Consider the following 21,777-nt stretch of genomic DNA (forward strand, 5'->3'; position numbering starts at 1 on the left):
AAAAGAAAGGCTTCTTCTAGCTGGGCAGAGTAGTGTTAACTTGTAATCCTAGCTACTCAGGAGGCTGAGTCAAAAGGATTGCAAGTTCAAGACCAGCCCAGGCAAGCTGGCGAGACTCTGTCTCACAAAATAAAAAACAAAAAGGGCCTGGGATGTAGCTAAATGGAGGCGCACCCCTAGCTTCAATCCCCAAGTACTACAAGGAAAAAATTTTTTAAAATGAAAGAAAAGGAAGAGCCCCTTCTAGTTTTCTCTAAATTTCTGTCAGCTTCTGTATTTTATTCAGCTGTTATAAAGAAGGCCAATACCTTTTTCACGTATTATTTTAAAGAGAAATAATGTGCTGTAATTAATGTTAATGTTGTTTCCAAAATACATAAATGGAGAAGAGACCAAGGTAAAGATATTTTTTTTTTTTTTGAGTTGTTGCAGAATCCTGGAAGGTGAAGCATTATTGACACATTATTTTATGGACTACTTTTGGTTTCACTGTGTTTTGTTTTCAAAAAATTTCACTGAGGTTAAGTTGACACGTCAAGACCAATTGTTCCAGCAAACACATTCATAGGAGTTCTATAAGTCTGTAGCAGCTGGACTTGTGAGACATTCTTGGTGAGATATTCTGTCTGTGCTCATTTTCTCCTCGCTCAGCCGGGAGGGACACTCTTAAATCTTCTGTAGGTGCTGGGGGCTGTGGACCTGGGACATACAGAGATGCAGTGAATACATAGGGCTCCTGCATCACAGTTTCCGTGGACCACTGGCTGAGACTGACATTCCAGACTCTGGCACTCTTTCCTCATGCCACTTACAGGGAAACCAGCACTGATGTTTTCTCCTTGTGCAGATGTAAACACCACAGCTGGGGTTCGCACTGTGCCTAAAGGGATGAGGTCCCAAAATGTCACAGAAGACCCTGAAGACCAGAGGAAGCCAGGGATCTGGATTTACTCTTTGCCCTTCATTAACACAGAGTGATTGACCAACCCTAAGTGCTCAGATTAAAGCATGCTTTAAATTAAATCTCAAGCAATGCACATGTGTGCATACATACATACGTGTTAAGTGAGAGCATTGGACAGGGATGCACTTTTTGCCTTTATCTCTTCCTCTCTCTTGAGCTTAGGGTGACAGTGCAGAGACTTCTTCAGTCCCAAACCCCTAACCAGTGCATAGTGCCGCTCTGCACCCCCTTTGTGCCCTTTTGTGTCCTGTCCACACTGCTGGTATGGAAAGGCCCTTTGCTGCTTGAGCCACTCCTCTTAGTCTGCCAAGGACATCAGCAGGAACTAGAAATATAACCAGGAAAATGTGTTCTATCTGTCATCTGAGATCCTTTACCTGGAAAATTGCCTTCCGTTCCAGCACAGTCTCAAAACAAACAAACAAACAAACAAACAAACAAACAAACCACAGAATTGGTTGTGTTTTGAGTTTGACCACATTCATATTAGCAACTAATTACATTCCAAGTGGTTCTGTACCGCCAAGTCCTTCATGGAGCAGAATGTGTATAATCCATGCCCAGCAAATTCTGAATCACTGATTTCTTATCTAAGGGTCCAAAAGGGGTCTAAAGCTCAGTCTCTTTGAATGAAACTATTCCTGTGGTCATTTTTGTCCTCTCTTTCCATTCAGATACCTGAGGTTTTTTCTATTTAGGAGAAACAGACTACATATCGTCATCAAAAGCAGTGCAAATTTTCTCAGTTTTACTCCACAGTAGCTCTGTACCTCCGAGCCCAATCGCCTCTGAGGTCAAATGGAGTCAGTAACAATTACCTAAAAGTTTTTCCTATGAAGCCTGAGACATAATACATTTTACTAGTTCCAGTATCTGGCAATAGGATCAAGAATAGTTTGATGACATCATTATTGTCACCATCATGAAAAGCTGGTGAGAAGCAAATAAACAGAAGTAGGTGAGAGACATACTCTGAGCAAGAGAAGATGGCAGATGTGGGGATACCAGTTTGGTCTCCATTTTGCCTTCTGTCACAAACAACAAGGGAGTCTCCATAGCCCACATTTCCCCTCGGGTCCTGCAGAAGTTGTATCCCCTCAACACTGTCTGACCTTTCTAAGGAAACCTTTCTCCAGAGCCCTTCATGCTGAGTGCCGTGATAGGGATGTGATAGAACTACCATCGATCTCTCAGCTGGCTCCTCCTTCACAGTGGTTGTAGAAGGAGAGAGAAAGACAGGCTATCTCCAGATGCATCCATGCTTGACACAGTGCTGGGCCTAGATCTTTCTTTCTACCATTGTACCAAGTCGTAGGAAGAGATGACAGTAGCCAGGAAGAAAGTGAAGTTAGCCAATGGTAATGTCCCACATGTCTTGGAGCGGGTAGCCCTGGGTTGGCCAGCTACTCCAGCACCTGATCTTTGAGAGATGCTGACATGGAATAGCTAAGCAGCTAAACACAGAAAGCAGGTCCCCTGCCTTCTGAGGTCTGATGTTCCAGAGCCCCTTCTGCAGCAGGCCTCAGTGAGAATTTTGTGATACTGTGATTTGTTCAGAGTGACACTAGAATTACATGGGAATAAGAACATCAGCATTTAGATATTCAGATTATCCTTTCCCCACTGAGGGGCCATTTATAGATGATTGCATAGTCATTTTTTTATACTACTGATGATTGAACCTAGGGCCATCACATTGAGCTGCATCCTGTTTTTTATTTTTGAAACAGGACCTTGCTAAATTGTTCATGCAGGGTTTCAACTTGCCATCCTCTTGCCTCGGCCTCCTAGAATGCTAGGATTACAGGGATGAGCCATTGAAGCTGGCTGCCTAGTAAGTGCTTATTACATTTGGCTTACACTTCTTATTGAGGTGCTAGTCACATAAAATGAAATTGATCACTTAAAATGAATAGTTCAGTGGCATTCAGCACAGTCATAATGTATGACCATCACCTCTACATAGTTCCAAAAAGTTTTCAACATCCCCAATATAAACACCCATCACCCTTGAGCAGTTACACCCACTGCCCCTGCCCCAGCCCCTGGTACCTACCAGTCTGCCTTGTAGATGAGTTTGTCTAGTGTAGGTATTTCATATGAATGGAATCAGACCATCTGTGAGTATATATGGTTTTGTGTCCACTTTGGTGTATAGCTTTTAACACATCCGAAATCTAGTGTTTAGCTTGATTTTAATGTGGCTTTGCTTGTCATAAATTATCTATCTATCTATCTATCTATCTTTCTATATATATATTTCTAATCTCTTATTAGTACACATTTATAAGCATCCACTGGTGACATTCCTAGCGATCAGGATAACCTAGTATTCTGTATAATACCAGGCTTATTTCACATTTAAAAAGAAAGCACTTTTTAGACCATGAAACCTCCAGCCTCCACACCCAGCCCAGCCCTGATCTGGGGTTGCAGTTTAGACCTGGAAGAGCCGTACAGGTGCACCCTCCCTTTGCCTGGCACACTCTGCTTTGTGGGTGGCCATGCAGAGGTATCTTCAATCCAAGGATTACGGCACTGAGGCCCACACCAGTGTGGGGCACGGTTCCGCATCCCCTTCCCCCTTGCCCTTTCTTGTTCTGGCCTCTCCTCAGCACCTCAGAGCAGGAAGGCTCTCTACTGTTCGGACCACTCCTCCTTAGTCTGCTAGGATCCTGAGCAGGAACCTTAAGTATAATTAGCACAAAGTGTTTGATCGGAAATCAGATACTCGCCCTTTTCCCAGCACGTCACCTTCCTTTCCAACAGCAAGTCTCAGGAGCCCCAATGCCACCTGTGGGAAGTACTGTGTGTGACCTGCCGGGAAAGACAGTATGACTGAGACACCCAGGGAAGGAAGTGATGGCTAAAGAGCTGTGCCGTGAGAACCTGTGCTATCAAGTGCTCGCATTTCCCATGCACTCTCTCAGAGGCACCAAGGCTGTGGTACTGCTGTGGTATCACAACCTTGTGTACAGATTAAGGAAATGGAGACACGGAAAGATGGAGTGGTTTGACCCATATCACACACCTACAAAGTGATGTGAAATTCAAACCAAAGATCGCTGTCCCCTCACTACTCCACATGCTCTTATGTAAAAGTAGAACGTGACTAATTTCATGTCATGTCCAACCACAGCCATGAGGGGCCAGCTAGGCTGAACTCTCTCCATGTTGACCCCAAGACTTCCCACAATCCATGCTGAGACCTGAGGGATGGTTCTAGCCTGTGGTTGCAAAGTCAGAATGAACCAGAGACTTTTCTTCTTTTTCATCTGCTTGGTTTTTGTGTTGTTTTCTGAGATAGGGACTCAGTGTATAGTTGAGGCTGGCATAGAATTTGGAAGGTAGCCCATGCTGGCTTTGAACTCACAGAGACCCTTCTGCCTCAGCCTCCTGAGTGCTGGGATTACAGGCAAGCACACTATACCATATTTGCATTAGTATCAAAAATAAATTCACTTGTCCTATTCACTTTGCACGTTAATCACTAATGAAACTTTAAATACTGACATGTATCACTGTGGGATAGGCTGCCCTGACCATAGAGGCTAAATTAAGTAAAAATTAATTAACTTTGGCATCTACAGGAAGCCTTAATTTTCCAAGGAAGTCGTAGAGCTAATTCTATGGGTGTTACCATGGCAACCCTGCTGCCAGCAGCCAAGTTGTAGTGGGACCAGGCTGCTAAGGGCTAATGGTGGGTCTGCAGGCAAGCCTGGGAGAGTAAATTGAAAAAAGATGATTGAGATGAAGCTTAGGAGGGAAACTCCTACTGTATTCCTTTACTGGGAAATATATAAGTGTGTCAGATGAGATTTGCAATGCAAGGCGCCACTTGTCAAAGGACGCCCCTGAGGCCTGATGTTCCAAGGGAGACCTCACCCCTCCAGTGTCACTGGAGGGAAATTATGACCTTCAGTGTCTCCAGTATAATTTATGTGAAGAGAAGAACCAGCCACCAGCCTAGATCTTGGTAAGGGAATCTTCTGGTTGGGGTCATAATATGTTCTGTAGAACCTACTACCTCTTGAGCCAGTTTTTAAAACTGGATCCTGAAGAAAGTCTTGTATTTTTACAAAGACATCAGGATCTTTAAACAAGTCAACAGCTCAAGTTGGATCCAGAGTCAGGAATGGGCAGAGGAAGGCAGTGGGATCTGGAAGTTGGGATTCCCTCTGTGTTTCTCTCCTTGTTACTTTTCTCTGTGATCTTACACAGCCAGGTCCAAAGGGACTGTTTCCAGCTCCACAGCTGATTGACAGAAGAGTCAGAATTGAAACTCTACCTCCATCCCCTGTGCTACTTCCACCCCCTCATATTTCTTCATAAAGTGAGAACATTCGGCCTTTGGGCCTCCCAGCTTTGTGGTGACATCAGTGACTAACCGGTGAACCTAGCTGTGGCTGACAATGTCTGAGTGTTCTCAGCTGTGTGGCTCGGACAAATCCAGGCAAGGATCAGCTGTCCTTTTCCTCACTGCTCCATGCTGTACATATCTTTCTAGACAATAAAATCTGTAGGACAGTTGGCAAAAAGTATAGAGAAATTCTATCCAACTAACCTCTTCTTAATATCATTTTATTTGTATAATTTGGTATTGATTGTATTTTCTTAGATGCCCCCATAGCACAGGAATCGAGCAAAATTTGTCTTAAATATTTGCTTCTCATTTTAAGAGTAGCATTCCCAGAATGAACGAGACTGCATCCATTGTGTAAGGATAAATGCTTGTTCTGTCAGTAGGAAGTAGTGGGTCTGTAGGTGATACTTCAGGGCTCAGAATTGCTGTCAAACTCCCTAGTTTGAAAAGTGTATTTTCTTGGGTGTGGAATGGTATGAAATCCCACCCCCCACAGACTTTGACAGACTGTCCTAATCTTGGTTTACTGACTAGATGCATTACTTAAACTCTAGGAAAGAGTTAATTTTGTGTAGGTTTGGGGAATAATCTCTACTTGGATTGTTAGAAAAATGATGTATGATAAATGTTAACCCCTGGGCTACCAACTGGAGAATTGCAGTAAACATCAGTTTCCTCTGCAGGTTACAGATGTGCATACTACTTTGAGTCTATTATAAACTGTCCTGTAACTGTTGCAGGATATAATTGAGCTAAAATTTAAAAGATACAAATCCTCTCTTCTTTACCATTTATATCATTTACCCCAGGAGTATTATTAAAAAGAAAAAAGAAATGCACTGTAAGAGTGCATAAAGGTGGTATGAAAAAACAAAAAACACTAAAAGCCCAAATTCAGTTTTATCCTTTTTTTCCATTTTGTTGATGTTTACATTAAAGATAAAAGAGCATTTTTCTTTTTTCTTTTTTTTCTTTTTGCCTTTTTGAGACAGGGTCTTGCTGTGCAGTTCAGGCTGGCCTTGAGCTCACTTTATAGCCCAGGCTGGTCTCAAACTCACAATGATCCTCCTGCCTCCCGAGTGCTAGGAGTACAGGCGTGCGCCACCACACCGGGCTAAAAGAGCATTTTTCAAAGTCGAAGTGTCTGTAATACTGCAACCTAGAAACGTCAGCCAATCCCAGGAGAACTTTCTATACACAAAAGCATGCAAGTCCTTCTAGCATAATAGGTGAGCTTGGAATGGAAAAATACGTGAGAGTTTCATCCATTCCTACTCTAAATAGAAGGCAGCTGGCAAATAGCACCCACAAGCATGGGTGTCCCCTCCTAATGCATCCAGGCCTTTGGGGCCTGCTGTTCCTATCATATTAGTACATCCTTTGACTCATATATTTGGGAGATTCAAACAGGTGGTTGTGTGTAAAGACCTGATAAATCTCTCCCCAACTCCTGATTTGAAAGGGACATTCAAGGGCCTCTACATAGTGAGCAAAATGAAACCAGGAATATGTATCCGTATCTCCATGTGTTGAAAGATTTGACCTAATTTGAGATAACTCAGTGAAAAATATATTCTCAAAAGAACATAGGGTTGACAGAGCACCTCAAAAGAGGGAAGGAAAAGATTATTTACTAGATAGTTAAATTTTTCTCTAGAGAACAAACTGAAAATTTTTTTTTCCTTGAAATAAGAGGACAGATTTGGAAAACTTTCTTTCCATTGTTATCAATAAAATTCAAGATGGTTTTGATGTGTGAAACAAAAGGTGAAATTTGAGATAAGGCAGCCACATGGCAAGAAAAAGAGAGACATCAAGTCAGAAGAGAGCTCAGTGTTATAAGAAACTTTTTAAGGAAAAGAAATGCAATGCTAAAAGTTGCAGAAGAGGTGAGAGAGACCAGAACTCACAGCATAGAGAAGTGATTTAGTGACATGAGGACGTACTAAAGAGTTCTCCCAGCACACAAAGGAAAAGCACAGGCAAAGCTGATAGGTCAGGAGGCCAAAGGGAGAAAGGGAAACCCGTGAGTAACAGCTAATCCTAAAGAAGAGACTGAAAAGTTTTGTGGATGCAAAGGTAGCTACAGGAAACGTGCTTGAGCTGAAGCTTCCCCAGGTGAAGGAACCGCTGCATGCAGATCCTAGGAAATCACCAACACAAGGCAAAATGAGTGAGGAAAGAATAGCATTTAAAGGTGCTTTCTTAATTTTTTAAAATTTAAAGTTAGAAAACAAAGTTCTGCAAGCATCTAGATTAGAACTAAACAAGCACGGCGAAGAACGTAAAGCAGGCAGGCCTCAGACTTAACCCTTCTCAATCTTCACAGAACAAGATCAGAAGTTACTAGAACAACATACAGATTTTTAAACTAAAAAGAAAGCACCTTGTAATAGTCTATTCCAGGTCAAGAGTTGTCCATATGTGAAACCACAGAAAGATATTAAGAGATATGTAAAGGGCTGCGGCATCTCCATACATTTGCTGAGAAACATTTTCTGAATATATATTGCAGTCGACAGAAAGGTAAATTAAATCACTGCAACTATGTGAGAAGACATGATAAAGCAGATGTAACAGTTTGTCAACTGAAGACCCTGGGGGATAAGGGGATACCTGAACATTCATTCTTTCTATGATTTTTCCAATTTTTCTGTGTGAATTTTTTCATAATGAAATGTCAGTAAGAAACCCCCAAAATCTCAGGGGAGACATCTTAACTAAACCAAGAAAGCAGTGTTCAGTATGGAAATCAGTGAGATGCATAGCCTATACAATTGTTTGGCTACAAACCGAAGAGATCTTCCTCACAGTGTGATTTATGACATTTTAAAATTGGGGGCTGGGGATTTAGCTCAGTGGCAAAGCGCCTGCCTGGCAAGCGCAAGGTCGTGAGTTCGGTTCCCGGTACCGGAGAAAAACCAAAAAAAAAAAATGATGTCTGCATTTAAAAAATAAAAAATAAAAAATAAAATAAAATTGGCCCCAACTAATTTTCATTGGTAGGAGAACAATTAAATAAATGGTTACATAGAAAAAGAAATAAAAGTGTTATATAGCCATTGATATGATTTTTCTGAGTTAAATGATCCATGTTTTATAAAATAAATGCACCTCTGAATGACTAGAAAAGATAAAATACAGCAAAATGTGTCCCCTTATTTATTTATTTTAAAATCAATGATGTTCTTTTTTAAATCTTATCAGAAAGTGCCTATTTTGAGTTAAAATAACCTTCCCTATACCTAAGTATGAGATTTCATACTAAATTGAAGAAGAATCAAAGTTTCTTCAGTTGTTCACATCCAGAAAAGTTGCAAGCAGCTTTTCAGGTGTTGTTCAGATTTAACAGCACCACGAAAGTAATGGATGGAAGAGTAAATAAATTAAGAAACAACATAATCTTCAGAGATTACCAGTTCTCCTGCAGACAATGGCTACTTTTACACATTGCAGCCTGGTCCCTGTGGAGCTCCTGTCCTTGGGAGCATTTCCTGGAGGGCATGGCTGGTTTGTCACTTGCTTGTGTTGCTGCTTTGCAGGACTGATTCCTTCATTGCTGGTACACTGTAGTTTTGTAACTCCACTTCTGGAACATCTTGCTAATACAGTTGTTGTACTCAGAGGACCCTGACATGAACGCCATAGTTGTATCGCTTTCCTCCAAGGCAGGAGTGAGACAGCAGGGGAGGTTGTATGTGAACCGCCACTTACCATCTCCAAGAAGGGCACTCTGCTGCTCCTTGTGATTTCTTAGGCTACATGAGCAAGTTTAGCATTGGTCCTGGTGTCTCTGCCTCAGGAATCTTGCGGGCAAAGCCAACCACAGCACCCAAGGTCAGGGAGAACCTTTGTGGTTGCTTTTGCCATGAGATACTTTCCACCATAAGTATATTTGTCCAATAGACTCTCCAGTTTTGGCAGAGGAAACTGGTGTTTCTCTTACTCTTTGGGATAAAGAGGAAAGCTGGCTAGTTTTATCAAAGCCTTCGGACATGTTCAGTAGTTTCAGTTCTCTGGTCTTCCTGGGTAACATTTTTTTTAAAAGAGTAAAAGGCAGTCACTTATTACTGTGTTTTTACTCACAGGTTTAACATCTTCTGTAGCAAGCACAGCACAGAAAATGCTTTCATTTTCTAGATCAATAGCTAAGAAGTTGGATGAATAAAATCTATAAAAGAGGGAAAATTCCAAAACTGAAAATCTTTCCAATCTTTCCACAACTTTGTCTAGAGTAAACACCTGATTTGAGCCAGTGGGTTCCTATTTTCCATCATGTCTGTATGTTATTCTATTATTACAGTCACTAAAGATGCATTAGAAATATTTTGGTAAAAAAGTATGTGGAATAGACTGCAGACATAAAGGGGGGATTAAGGCACTCGTTGGCTTTCAGATCAATGTCACAAACAGGAAGTAGTGAGAAAATACGACAGTGGATGATCTTACTGTTTATGAAATGCTTTTAAATTCTGTAACATCATGGCGCCTGGCTAGTTCAGTCAGTAGAGCATAACTTCTGTATCATCAAATTCTTAAATTTTGTATCATCAAAATGTTAATTCAGCAATGTGAATCCCAACTTGCCTTTGCCAGCATTATTAATGTCAATATTTTGGTGATTTTTATTTGCGACCATTCTGTCAATACTCTTCCACATGCTGCATTGCTTTCTTTGATTAGTTCATGTTGCCAGTGCATAATATATTCACAGTGGGGAATTAGCACATCTACATATTGCTTCTTAATCCTCATTACTTCTCTTCCCCCCAGTTTCCTTCCATCCCCAGATCCACACAGTCTACCTCCCTATCATCTTCCTTTTGCTTTGCTCTTTTATTTATATTTTGGATTTCTCACATAAGAGAAATCATGCAATATTTGATATTGTGTGTCTGATTTTCATTAACATTATGGTGTCAGGGTGCATCCATTTTCCTACAGATGACTCAAGTGCACCCTCCTTTATGACTGACTGAGTAGCCCTAGAGATTAGGGAGACTCAGGTGCTGAGGCTGGGAGTTTGGCTCTTCGAGGTTCAGGCAAAAGCAGAGGAGTCAGACTGAGCCTTTGGGCTCCACCTGCTGGTGGCTGGTGTCACAGCAGCTACTCTGTCAGGATAGCAGGTCCACCCAACAACGCCTGTTCAAATTATTTAGCAAGAGAAAAGTCATAACGTGTGTATCTTGCTACAGCAAAATATGACACAGCCAAACTGAAAGATATATACAGGATATCAGTTATGAACTAATGATGGACACTCTTTGTGTGGAACAACTTAAAAAATTACTTTTGGTAAACATCATCAAAACATCAAAGCAATTTATCTCTTCTGAAGATGAAATATCAACTCAGTTGAGAGGAAAATCCAATTACTAATAATTTCTGCTTGGAACATATATGTGTGAAAGGATTTATGTATCTTTAAGGGAGTAGTGCATGAAATAAATGATGTGCTTTTTGATCTACAGCAATATGTCAGATGTGTGTGTGTGTATGTGTGTGTGTGTGTGTGGTATACACCCTGTCTACTCTTACTGTCTGTGTGTATATAGTCTTTTGGGTTCAAACCTACTGAAATCCCTGAGATGTTCACAGATGTGAGTTCTCAGATACTGGACCTGTATAACTCAGAAGTACAAGCACAGACGCCTACAAGTCAGTTGTGTATATTGTTTTTGTGAACCATTTCTAATTAGAAAGAAACTTGCCTAGGTTCCTAATGTCCTGGGTAAAGCCTGTTGATTTCTTTAACAATAAAGCTATGAGTTTGTCTGTGACCTGGGGGTTGGGGACACTGGTTATGATCTGTATCTGATTACAAAACAAATTTTTTCCTGCATTCTCAAGAGTTCTTATTGAGAGCCCGCCCCTTGTGTTTTTCTCTTAGAAGTGACTTGACTCCCTCCAAGATTCAGAAACTTATACTAAAATGAAATTTTTCTGCATTCTGACTTCGCACGATAAGGTGCTTCACAGCTATGACTCCTCCGTGACCCAAGCACTGGGCTGGGCTCCTTTAGTCTTGTGATTCAGCTGTCCCCCCAGGGCTCATTCCTTGTTATCTGCACTCAGCCAACAAAATGGAAGTGTCTTCCCGGTGTGGGGGCCGCACTTACCTTAAAACTAGTGTCTCAGGAATGCCGTATGTCACTGCTGCTCAAATTCCATTTGCTACACATGACTTAAAGGACGGCTGAAGGACATAGGAAGTGTGATAAAAAAATAACACGAATATTTACATTTTAAAAATGTATTACATTAAAAGACACATTGCCATGAATCTCACTCAGAATCCTCCCTGTTACCTGGAATGCATTGATCTCATTGTTCTCATCGCTTTCTGAAGCAGTTCTGCAAGTTTTCTTTCCTGAGTGTCTTTATAAGGTATGATGGAAAACATGGTGAATGCCCAGTGCTATCCAACAGAAAGGCGGGCTCATGAAAGCATTACAGACCATGTGTCCTCACCAACCTTATTTACAAGATCTGGTACTGTGAGACTTCTGGCTTTCGCCCAAAGTCAAAATGATAAAAGAAAGGTACACATTTTGAATCAATTCAGGACATCAAGGCAGAAATGACAGTACAACTAAAGACATTCAGGAAAGAGGACTTCCAGAACTGCTGCAGAAAGTGGCCAGAATGACAGGGTACCTGTTCAAAGCAAGGGGGGAAGTATTACGAGGGAGATTCAATGTGTCTTTTACTGTGCTATATTGTTTTTATTTAAATACACACTGTAGTTTTTGATCACACCTCATAAGTTGTTGAGAGCTAGGGAAGAAGAGAGGGTGGACTCTGAGGCCCAGAGGAGGCCCTGGAGACCCAAGTATGGCCTGTCCGGTTTCTACCTTCAGGTCGTACCTGGGCTGGATGCCGATGTGGCGGTGGGGACCTCGGTGCCAGCCGGGGAGGATTCTGTGGAACAGTCAGAAGTCGAGAAAGCAGCTGTTCCTGCCGAGGAAGGAGAAGGCCCAGAGGAGGCCACAGTTGACACTGAAACCACCGAAGCTGCAGACAGTGACAGACCTGAGGCAGCAGCAGAGACAGAAGCAGCAGCACCTCAGGTGAGTATCACTCTGAGGGGACTTCTGGGCACAGCTGGCTAAAGCAGGGGTGCTGGTCCGTGGTGATGGTTGTTTCATGTGGAATGAGTTTGTAGCCACTTTGGGACTCCTTGTTCCACCAAAAAGATTGTGTGTCTTTAGATTCTCAGAAAGTGTGACCCCAGCATCCACTCAAAATCCCACAACCTACAGCTGATGGGGCATCAGCACAGAAAGGGGAAAAGAAGACCATGGAACAAAGTGATGGAGGGAAGAAAAAAGAAAAAGAAACATAGATGACAAAAAAGATAGAAATGAAGCTGGGTGTGGGTGGTGCATGTCTGTGATCTTCACATTCTGAGAGGCTGAGGCAGGGGGATCTTAAGTTTGTAGTGACTTAATGGGACCCTGTTTCAAAATAAAAACTAAAAAGGGCTGAGGATGTAGCTCAGTGGAAAGACCCTGGTTTCAACTGTCAGTACTTAAATCAATAAACAAATAAAATCAAAGATAAAAATGGAGGGAAGAGAAGAGAATATGACAGATAGGGCTGTTATAAGGAATAAGTCATAAAATGACATGCAAGGCTCAGCCCACTGCCCATCACAGGGTGGAAACTCATTAGTAGTGAGATCATTTTGTTCTTATTGCTGCTTTGTGCTTATTATTATCATCCAAGTGCCCCAGACCCATTGCCAGGCTTTCGGCAGGAGCCTGTTTCTGGGTTCTGTTCCTGCCCCAGGAGGGAGCAAGCCCTTAAGGACTCAAGTCTACACTTTGAAGCCTCTGTGACAAAGACAGAATGGCCTCTGCAGAAATGAGAGCGGCCACTTGGAACCCTGCTCAGTTGCCTTTTCAGGATTGTCTGCAGCCCCTCGTGATGCACTCTCTCCCACTTCACGTTGGCTGGGTGCAGAGATTCCTCGCTCTCCCACATGGCGGACTGTGTGGGGTCCTGCTATGAGCCATAGGAAGGGCTTAGTACTCGGGAGAGACAGAGAGGAGGCCAAGGTCCAGCAAAGGCCCAGGGTCCAAAAGGCTGTGGGGTTGGGGAAATAGAGGGCTGTTAGAGGGATGTGGGGAATGTGAGGCACAAGAGTAGAAGCAGGTGATGAAGGACACAGTCACCATGTGCCCCAAGCCCTGCTAGAAACCATCACCACCTTCTTCTTCCCCTAGGAGAAAGTCATCCCTTCTGTGGTCATCGAGCCCGCCTCCAACAACGAAGGGAACGGAGAACACGAGATCACCCTGAGTGCAGAGACCAAAGAGGGCCCTGAGGACGTGGTTCCCACAGGCCCAGCGGGCAAGACACCAGAGCTGGCCATGGAGCAGAAGCCAGGGGAGGATGCCCAGCCCGAGCCTGCTGCAGGCCAGGCCTCCCAGGAACTGCCTCCTGGCTTTCTCTACAAGGTCCTCTCTGGCTACCTTGTAGCCACTTACCTCTTGTTTGCTTTGAGTACTTTTGGCTCCAACCTTTGTTTTCCTGCATTTTACTTCTTGCAACAGAGAAGTTCTTTGTCAGCACTGCTTTCCCTTCATTCCAGCTGCCTCCAGACAAGGAAGAATGATAGCAATACTTCCCATGTTTTCACAAAGAATAAGATACAGTCTAGATGCCTGTGTTCTGTTGCTATCACGACACACCTAAGACTGGGTGCTTTGTAAAGAAAAGAGGTTTGTTTAGCTTACAGTTCTAGAGGTCCAAGGGCCTGGCACTGGTCTGATGAAGGCCCCCTTATCTGTGTCACAAGATACATGGTGCCATCCAAGAGGGAGAGATCGCAGGGTGAGACCGGAAGCGAGAATGCAAGGAGGAAGGGCCAGTGTTACTCTTATAATAATCTCACAGAACTAATCAAACTCCTATGAGACTTACATTAATCCTTTTGGAGGACTGCCCCCCAGGGACCCCCACTGCTCCTTCTCCTTGAAGTTCCCCCACTTCTGATATTGTGACATCAAAGACTAAGCCTCCAACACAATGAAGAAACTACATTGGAACCATAGTGGGGTTCACCATGTATCTTGTTCTTTTTATCCCCTTTAGAGAAGGCTTCTAAGAGTACCTCCTTATCATCCAGCTAGGAAAACTCATTGTACATCTTCTTTTTTCAAATATATTTTTAGGTGGAAACACTGCATGATTTTGAGGCAGCCAATTCTGATGAACTTACCCTCCAAAGGGGTGACGTGGTGCTGGTGGTCCCCTCGGATTCAGAAGCTGACCAGGTAAAGGATAAGAGTGGAAGATGCTTCAGTCCACATTGGTTTTTCCAGAAAGACAACTGGACCTCGACTTCCCAAAGATAGTTCTATTTTCCAAGATGCTACAAATCAACTCTGAAAAGGGTTTCCTGGCTTATGGCTACAGCACACATTACTAACTTGATTTTTGGTTTCCTTTTGGGATGCTGTTGCCTTATTTCTTTTTTATTCAACTTGATGACCTTTTCTTATCCTTTAATACTTTTAGTGTCCTAGCACACTCAGGTTCACCTGCTTGCTACTCAAAAGCCAATATTTAGGAGCATTAATGGGAAAGAAATCAATTGTATCCAAGGGCCAGCACTCTGGAAGGTGGAGAGGGCTGTTATCCTATCATCTTAGGGAATTCAGGGCTGGCAAAAGCCTTTGATACATGAAACTTTGGGGAACAAACTCCATCCAAACCACATGAGAGTGCCATACGCAGCTCCTTTGTTTTATCTCAGTTGGGGAATTTTTCTAAGTGTGGCTTCTTATAATCTGGCTAAGAAAGAAAGAAGCAGGGGACTGGGAGCAGAAAAACTATGTGCTGACAAGGGTGTCATCTAGAGCAGAAAGGAGTGTGTCCTTTGTTTCTTCTCTGGCTGGAATGGCTCAATGGACCTTGACCTCCTGGGTCTGGTTCCTCTAGTTCCTTAGACAGACATATTACTTTTCTGGAAGTTAAACCTCAAAATAGTTTACATGCTGTGCATTCATTGATGCAGAAACCTAAAGAATAAGGAGGGAGTGCTACGTTCTGATGTATTCTGTAGGTCATCAGATATTTTGAGTTCTGTGAATGTAAAGAAAGACTAGTGGTAAGCATCTCAGTCACTTAGGTACAACATCATTTTAGAAATAGAGTGCTAGGTAAACAGAGGGATAATGTATGAGCTTTCCCATTGCTGGACACAATACCTAACACCACAATTTAAATGAGGAGATGTTTAATTTGGCTTATGGTTTAAGGGGATCCAGTCCATGGTAGGTTAGGTCCAACATGGGAAAATCATGGGAGAAGGATGTGGTGGTGCAAAGATGCTTAGTTCATGGCCAACTGGGAAGCAGAACAGGAGACTGGTATCAGGGAGGAAGGGATCAGGTACCAGACATAGACTCCAAGGTCATACCTCCATGACCCACCCAGACACACCTACAAATGCACTCCACTGATTCCCACCGTGGATCCCAAAGCCAGTCAGGTTGGCACAATCAAGCTTAACTATCACAGATAGGCACCTTGCAAAGGATAACTTGAAAAGAAGTGGCCAACTGGGAAGTGGTATATTTTACAGTACCTATAGCCAGCCACAAATCCTCTCAGCATTTGTTCATCTGAAAATGTCTTCATTCACATTCTTTCTTTCTTTTTTTCTTTTTTTTCTTTTTTTTTTTTTTTTGAGACAGAGTCTCACTTTGTAGTCCAGGCTGGCCTGTAACTCACAGCAATCCTCTTACCTCAGTCTCCTGAGTGCTGGGATTACAGGTGTGTGCCACCATACCCAGCTTCATATTCATTTTTAAGAATATTTTCATTAAGGAAAGAATTCTGAGCTGACTTTTTCCCTTCAGCTCTTCAAAGCTGTTTGTCTGTTTTCTGGTCTCTATAATTATAAAAAAGCAATCATTTGCTTAATATTGTTTCTCTGTACACAGAGACTTTATATTTTTGGTTTTTATTAGTTTAACTAATGTGTTTCATGATTTTATACTTAGGGTTCACTGAGACTTAGGGTTCCTCAGATGTGTAACCTAATATTTTTTATTATATTTGAAAAATTTTAAGCTTTAAAGTGAAGGCATTTCTTTAAGTTTTTCTTGCAACATTCTCCTTATCTTTTTAATTTTCATTTACACTATGTTCAATTTCTTGATGTTTAAGATGCTGTTCTTTTTTTTTTTTTTTTTTTTTGGTCAGTGTATATTTTCCAGTAGTGGTCAGGTTGGATAATTTCTTTTACACTGTTTCCTAGTACTGTGACTATTTCTTCTATTACTTTGAATTTGTTATTAAGCTTATCCAGTGACTTTTCCATTTCAGATATTCTTACACAGTTCTCTTCCTTTTTTCTTCCTTCTTATAGTTTCCATTTCTTTGTTGAGATTTCCTATCTATTCTCTTACTATTGCCATCTTCTAATTTAAGTACTTGAGCATATTTATAATAGCTACTTTAAAGGTTTTACTGCTCGTTCCAAAAGTGTGACCATTTTGGAGCACATTCCCATTGCTTTCCTTTTGTCTTTGGGTCTGTTTTTCTGGTTTTTCTTCCTGTGTCACAATGGTTGTGTAACCCATTGTAGAAATATGGATTCTGCTTTCTATATCTGAAGGTTCTTTATTTTTGTTCTATCAGGCATTGATTGACATTACCGGATAATTATCTTGTGGTAATTATTTGTGGAAGCTCATTTTGTACTTTGTTAAGGCTCAAGTATTTAGTCTTGTCATAAATTCCTACTCCTGAAATGCTGTCTCTGCCCCCAAGACATGGATTCTTGGAGAGTTCAGTAAAAGTCCTGCAGGGCTTAGCAGTCCTCCTAAAGACCCAGACTCTCAGCTCTGCCCTCCTCCTTTCCACTGGCAATCCTAAAATCTCTGCTTCGGTTTTCAGCGTTCCACTATTGTTTTCCCCCAGGGTTCTTGAGTGTCCCTTACGAAGACAAGCTTGGGGTTCAGCCTCGGATTTTAGAGAAGTTTCTCTGTATAGATGGGGATCCTCCCTATGCCTCCTTCTTCTTCAGGATAGCCACCCCCATTAAGATACCTCTGCCCTGGTAGCTTTAAACTGTGTGCTCTGAATGCACTGTCACATGTACTGAAGATAGTCCTCAGGGAAAGGCTGTATTTGAGTAGGTCTCAACTTCTATAGCTCCCTGCTTTCAAAGGTTAAATATCCTCCCATTGTGCCTACGGTTGTTCACCCTTGGTGCCTTCACATAGTTATGCCCATGATTTGTGCCTACCTCATTATATATAAATTTATATTATTTTAAATATTTTATGGCAATTGGTGTGTGTATAGCTTCATGTATGCACACATGTGTATGTAGAAATATATAGCTATTCTAGCATTTATTATTACTTGGTACAGAAGCATTTGTCTAATATGAATTATTCTGCCATTATCAGAACAGGAAGTCCTTGTCTGCTGTGTGTTTTAAGCAGCTAAAATTAAATTTTCTTCCCCTGAAGATGGATATTGGCCTGATATCCTTCCCTTTACAATTTAAGTTGCATTTCAGAATATATGTTTCAGAATATATTGTATTATGGGTTTGTAGAAGTCTTTTATTTGTTTTCTTTATTAAAACCATTTTCAAGTGCTTGGCTGTTCTCGGTCCCATTAAATTTTTCACACACTGTAAATAAAGTCGAATGTAGATACGTGGGGGGGGGGGAATGACCCCCCCACACAAAAGGTTTAGAAAATATTTTGTTATCATCCTGTACTTTAAGTATAACTTTGTCCTTCATATATATGACATTATAATTTTAAAGAGGTCACTTTTCTTCATCAGTGAAAGAATTACCAGTTTTTTATGGGATCATTTTTATTCTTTTTTTTCTGTCTTCAAAAATTGGCCTGTCGGGGACTTATATTTCTTGTCTCTATGGCAGCATCAATTTACACTCTCAGATTATATCAAAAGGGAATGTATTCAGTTTCTTAATTTAATTTTTGAGACCTCATTTTATCTGATGTACTTGAACCCAGTGGGGTGATTGGTTGTGATTAAATCTAGCCATCCCTCTTCATAATTGGGGACTCTCTCCTGTCCTTGTTAACATAATAAAGACAGTCATTTCCTGTGAGTTTGATTCTGTGCAGTCTGCACATTTCCTACTAGTCCAACTCAGCTGCTTCCAGCTAGGCTCTGCAACTTCTAAGGCCAAGCGTACAAAGCAGCCTCTATTTCTCTATGTTAAGTATCACCTCGAACTCTGTATGATCACCCGTGTATGGGTTCTTTAACCGTTCTGTGGCTAAATGTCTTCATATTTTGATGGCAGTCTTACATGACAAAGATTGAGTTATAAAGAATATATGAATGTCTCCAGTAAGAAGTCCATAACATTTAACTTCTTTGTAGTTTATGTAAACTTGAAAAACAAGATACTGATACTAACAATAACCGGAGCAGTGTCAGGCAACCCACATCTAGTTGTTAGTAGATGGTAAACCCCATGATTCCTTGGAATTGTGATGTGAGCTATGGGACAGAGGACTTTCTTAGAAGCAAGTGGCCCAGGATGAAATATAAGACCCTATCTGGCGTCATCAGCATGATATTCTAATCAGGGACCCTCCAGCCTGAGTTCATTGTGACTTTCATCTTCCTTCAAGCTATATTTTGACTTGAATTCCTTAGGAACTACTATCATAATGCAGCTGATGTCAATCAACAGTGTTTTACAAAAAATCAGAATGTTAACTTTAATCTTCAACCAACTATAGTTTACACAGTAAATATGATATATGACAGAAAACTATAGTGTATGTTTGAATTTTAAAATTTATTACAATTAAGGAGACACTGCCATGTATCACCCTCAAAATATTTCCCTTCCCTTCCCTATCATTCTTGCCACTTTCTGAAGCAGTTCTGGGAGTCCTCTTTCATAAGTGTCTTTAGTTATGCTGTCAGGGCTGCCTTGATGTCCTGAATTGATTCAAAATGTTTACCTTTGAGGGTCATTTTGACTTTGAGAAGAGCCAGATCTAGTGAAAAAGGTGGATGAGGACACACTATAATGTTTTTACAACCTTGCCTTCCCGTTGGATGGCACTTGCCAGTGGCATTTTCTGTATTTTTCATAACGTCTCATAAAGACACTCACAAAAGAAGACTTCCAGAGCTGCTTCAGAAAGCAGCAAGAACCATGAGACAAGTGTGTTTGAAGTAAGGGCAAGGATTTTGAGAGGGATTAATAGCAATGTGTCTTTCACTGTAATAAATTTTTAATTTAAATATTCAGTCTCTATCACCTCATGCAAGACTTCCTATGACCTCATCAGCCCAATAACCAGGGTTCCCTATGTCTAAATTCACTGTGACCTGCTGGACAGGTCATGTTCCTGTAAGCTGTGTTGTCACACTGCCTTTATTCTTCCTTAACAACTTGTATCATAATCCAGTTAATCAATTAACTGCTTTAAACAAAACCGTAACGTCAGCACTCATCTTGAGTCAAATATACTTTATACAGTACATAAATAGTTTTAAATGTTTAGTCTTTATTTATGTATGTATGTATTTATTTATTACCAAATGATTTGTGATGAGCCTTGCCACTGATCACACCATAGGACTTTCCATGTTCCGTGACATGATGGGCAGAATCACAGTCGGTTGTGGTTCTAGGCAGTCCATTTGCTTCCATAGTTCTTGGGTCTTGACCACCTGTCACTGTCTTGCAGGATGCGGGCTGGCTGGTGGGAGTAAAGGAATCAGACTGGCTTCAGCACAGAGACCTGGCTGCCTACAAAGGCCTCTTTCCAGAGAACTTCACCCGGCGCCTGGAGTAGGACTACAAGCATTGCAGAAAAGAGCTGGACGACTGGGTTTTTAAACCTTCGTGACATCCTGAAGAGTTCACTTTTGCTGTGATGCTCTTAACCATTTACAGACTGATGCCAGACAAAGATTGAGAAGACCTATCAGTAGAGCATGTATGCAAAATAAAAATGTGTAAGAGGGAAAAACATGTGAGGAAAAAAGTCCTCACTTTGTTCCCACGGGGTTCATAACAAGTTGGTTTGTGCTTTGTCCAAGCTGTGGACACTCTTGTACTTGACTGCTCTCCCACCAGTTCTAAAGTAGCTTTCTCCAGACTGGACCTTAATTTCTCTGCACCAAGTGTGTGATATCCAGTGTCTGCCCTGCAGAAGATGTGATGAATTTTCCCTTAGTACAAGTTGATCTGACTCCCCTGCCCAGGTGTGAGCACGTTCTCTCTTTCCCTTTCAGGTTTACTGTGTTTAAAACTAATCTGCTGCAAATGTTTTCAATGGTCTTTTCCAACACACCTATATCTACATATATATGGACACACACTCACATAAGCTAGTCCCCGCAACTGCTGGATCTATGTGTATGCAGAAGGCTACATATACATAGTTGCTTTCTTTCGTTTCCATTGTAGCTCTTCGCTGCTCAAGTGTCATTGATACATGCGTTGCTCTTACTCTGTCTGGCATTACAATTGCAAAACCAGCCATCCCATTGCCAAAACAGTCAACAGTATCTGTGTTTGTCATGTGCAGTTTCCAGGATGAGATGACAGCACATCCAAACTGCTGCCCTTTTGGACAAAAGCAGGGCCTTATCACGCAGCCGCCAGCTGCTCTGGCTGAAGGAAGGCTAGTCTGGGAGGAGCAGCTATGGTCTTCACTCTTGCCTTTAAGAGATTGGCTACAAGATGGGGCACATTAATCCCACCCCAGAGAACCAATTTAAAAGAGCTCCTATATATTTCCACCTCTTTCTATTTATGCAACTCATCTTCACAAGTCATCCTAAAAAAAAAAAAAAAAATAGGTGGTGTATGCTGTATCCACAAATCATTTGTAACAGTTATGTTCTCAGTGCTGTGTCATTCCAAATAAACCTTTGGTAATCTCCAACAATTACCCTAATTCTTTTTTATGAGTCTTTTTTCCCCGTTTTTGAATCTTGCTCCATTTGGACACACTCATTGAAACAATTTATGTTGGAGTTGTTATTTGTGCAGAAAAATGCTTTTTCCTTCACTGAGTTGTGCTTCGTAGTCTCTCTTTACCCCTCTCCTCCTCCATTCTGGTCATTGCTGATCACTGGGTGTCCCTGATGACCAGCAATTACTGCAGCACAAATAACAGCTGTGCAGGGAGACCCCATAAAGGTGCCTCTATGGACTCCCAGTCTGAATGACAGACAATCGTAGGCCCTTCATAATCAGCAATTTCTTCCCATGCCAGCTTCATTTTTTTGGTCGCTTTTCTTTCTGGCATGTTTACATTTCAGGTACATAAAAATATCAGAGCATATAAAATAGAAAAGTCAACTCCCTGAACCATGGATGCCTGAACTCTCCAAACAAAAAAAAATTCATTTTGACTCGAACTCTTCTCTACTAATATAATTCTATATACAATGCAGGCTGGTCAA

General features: G+C 41.5%; 1 protein-coding gene across 3 annotated transcripts in view; it reads left to right on the plus strand.

The window, feature by feature from the left end:
• Amph (amphiphysin) overlaps window positions 1–21,266 on the plus strand; it is a 219,913-nt gene extending 198,647 nt beyond the window's left edge. For all 3 annotated transcript variants that reach the window (XM_013521259.1, XM_005397735.1, XM_013521260.1), the window contains 4 exons: window positions 12,188–12,397; window positions 13,556–13,789; window positions 14,507–14,608; window positions 20,049–21,266. In XM_013521259.1, coding sequence (XP_013376713.1) covers window positions 12,188–12,397; window positions 13,556–13,789; window positions 14,507–14,608; window positions 20,049–20,156 — 654 coding nt within the window. In that variant the 3' untranslated portion in view covers window positions 20,157–21,266. The remainder of the gene's footprint in view (window positions 1–12,187; window positions 12,398–13,555; window positions 13,790–14,506; window positions 14,609–20,048) is intronic.
• The last annotated feature ends 511 nt before the right edge of the window (window positions 21,267–21,777 follow it).

This window comes from Chinchilla lanigera, unplaced genomic scaffold, assembly GCF_000276665.1.
Source record: "Chinchilla lanigera isolate Chin_1 unplaced genomic scaffold, ChiLan1.0 scaffold00059, whole genome shotgun sequence".
Taxonomy (NCBI): domain Eukaryota; kingdom Metazoa; phylum Chordata; class Mammalia; order Rodentia; family Chinchillidae; genus Chinchilla; species Chinchilla lanigera.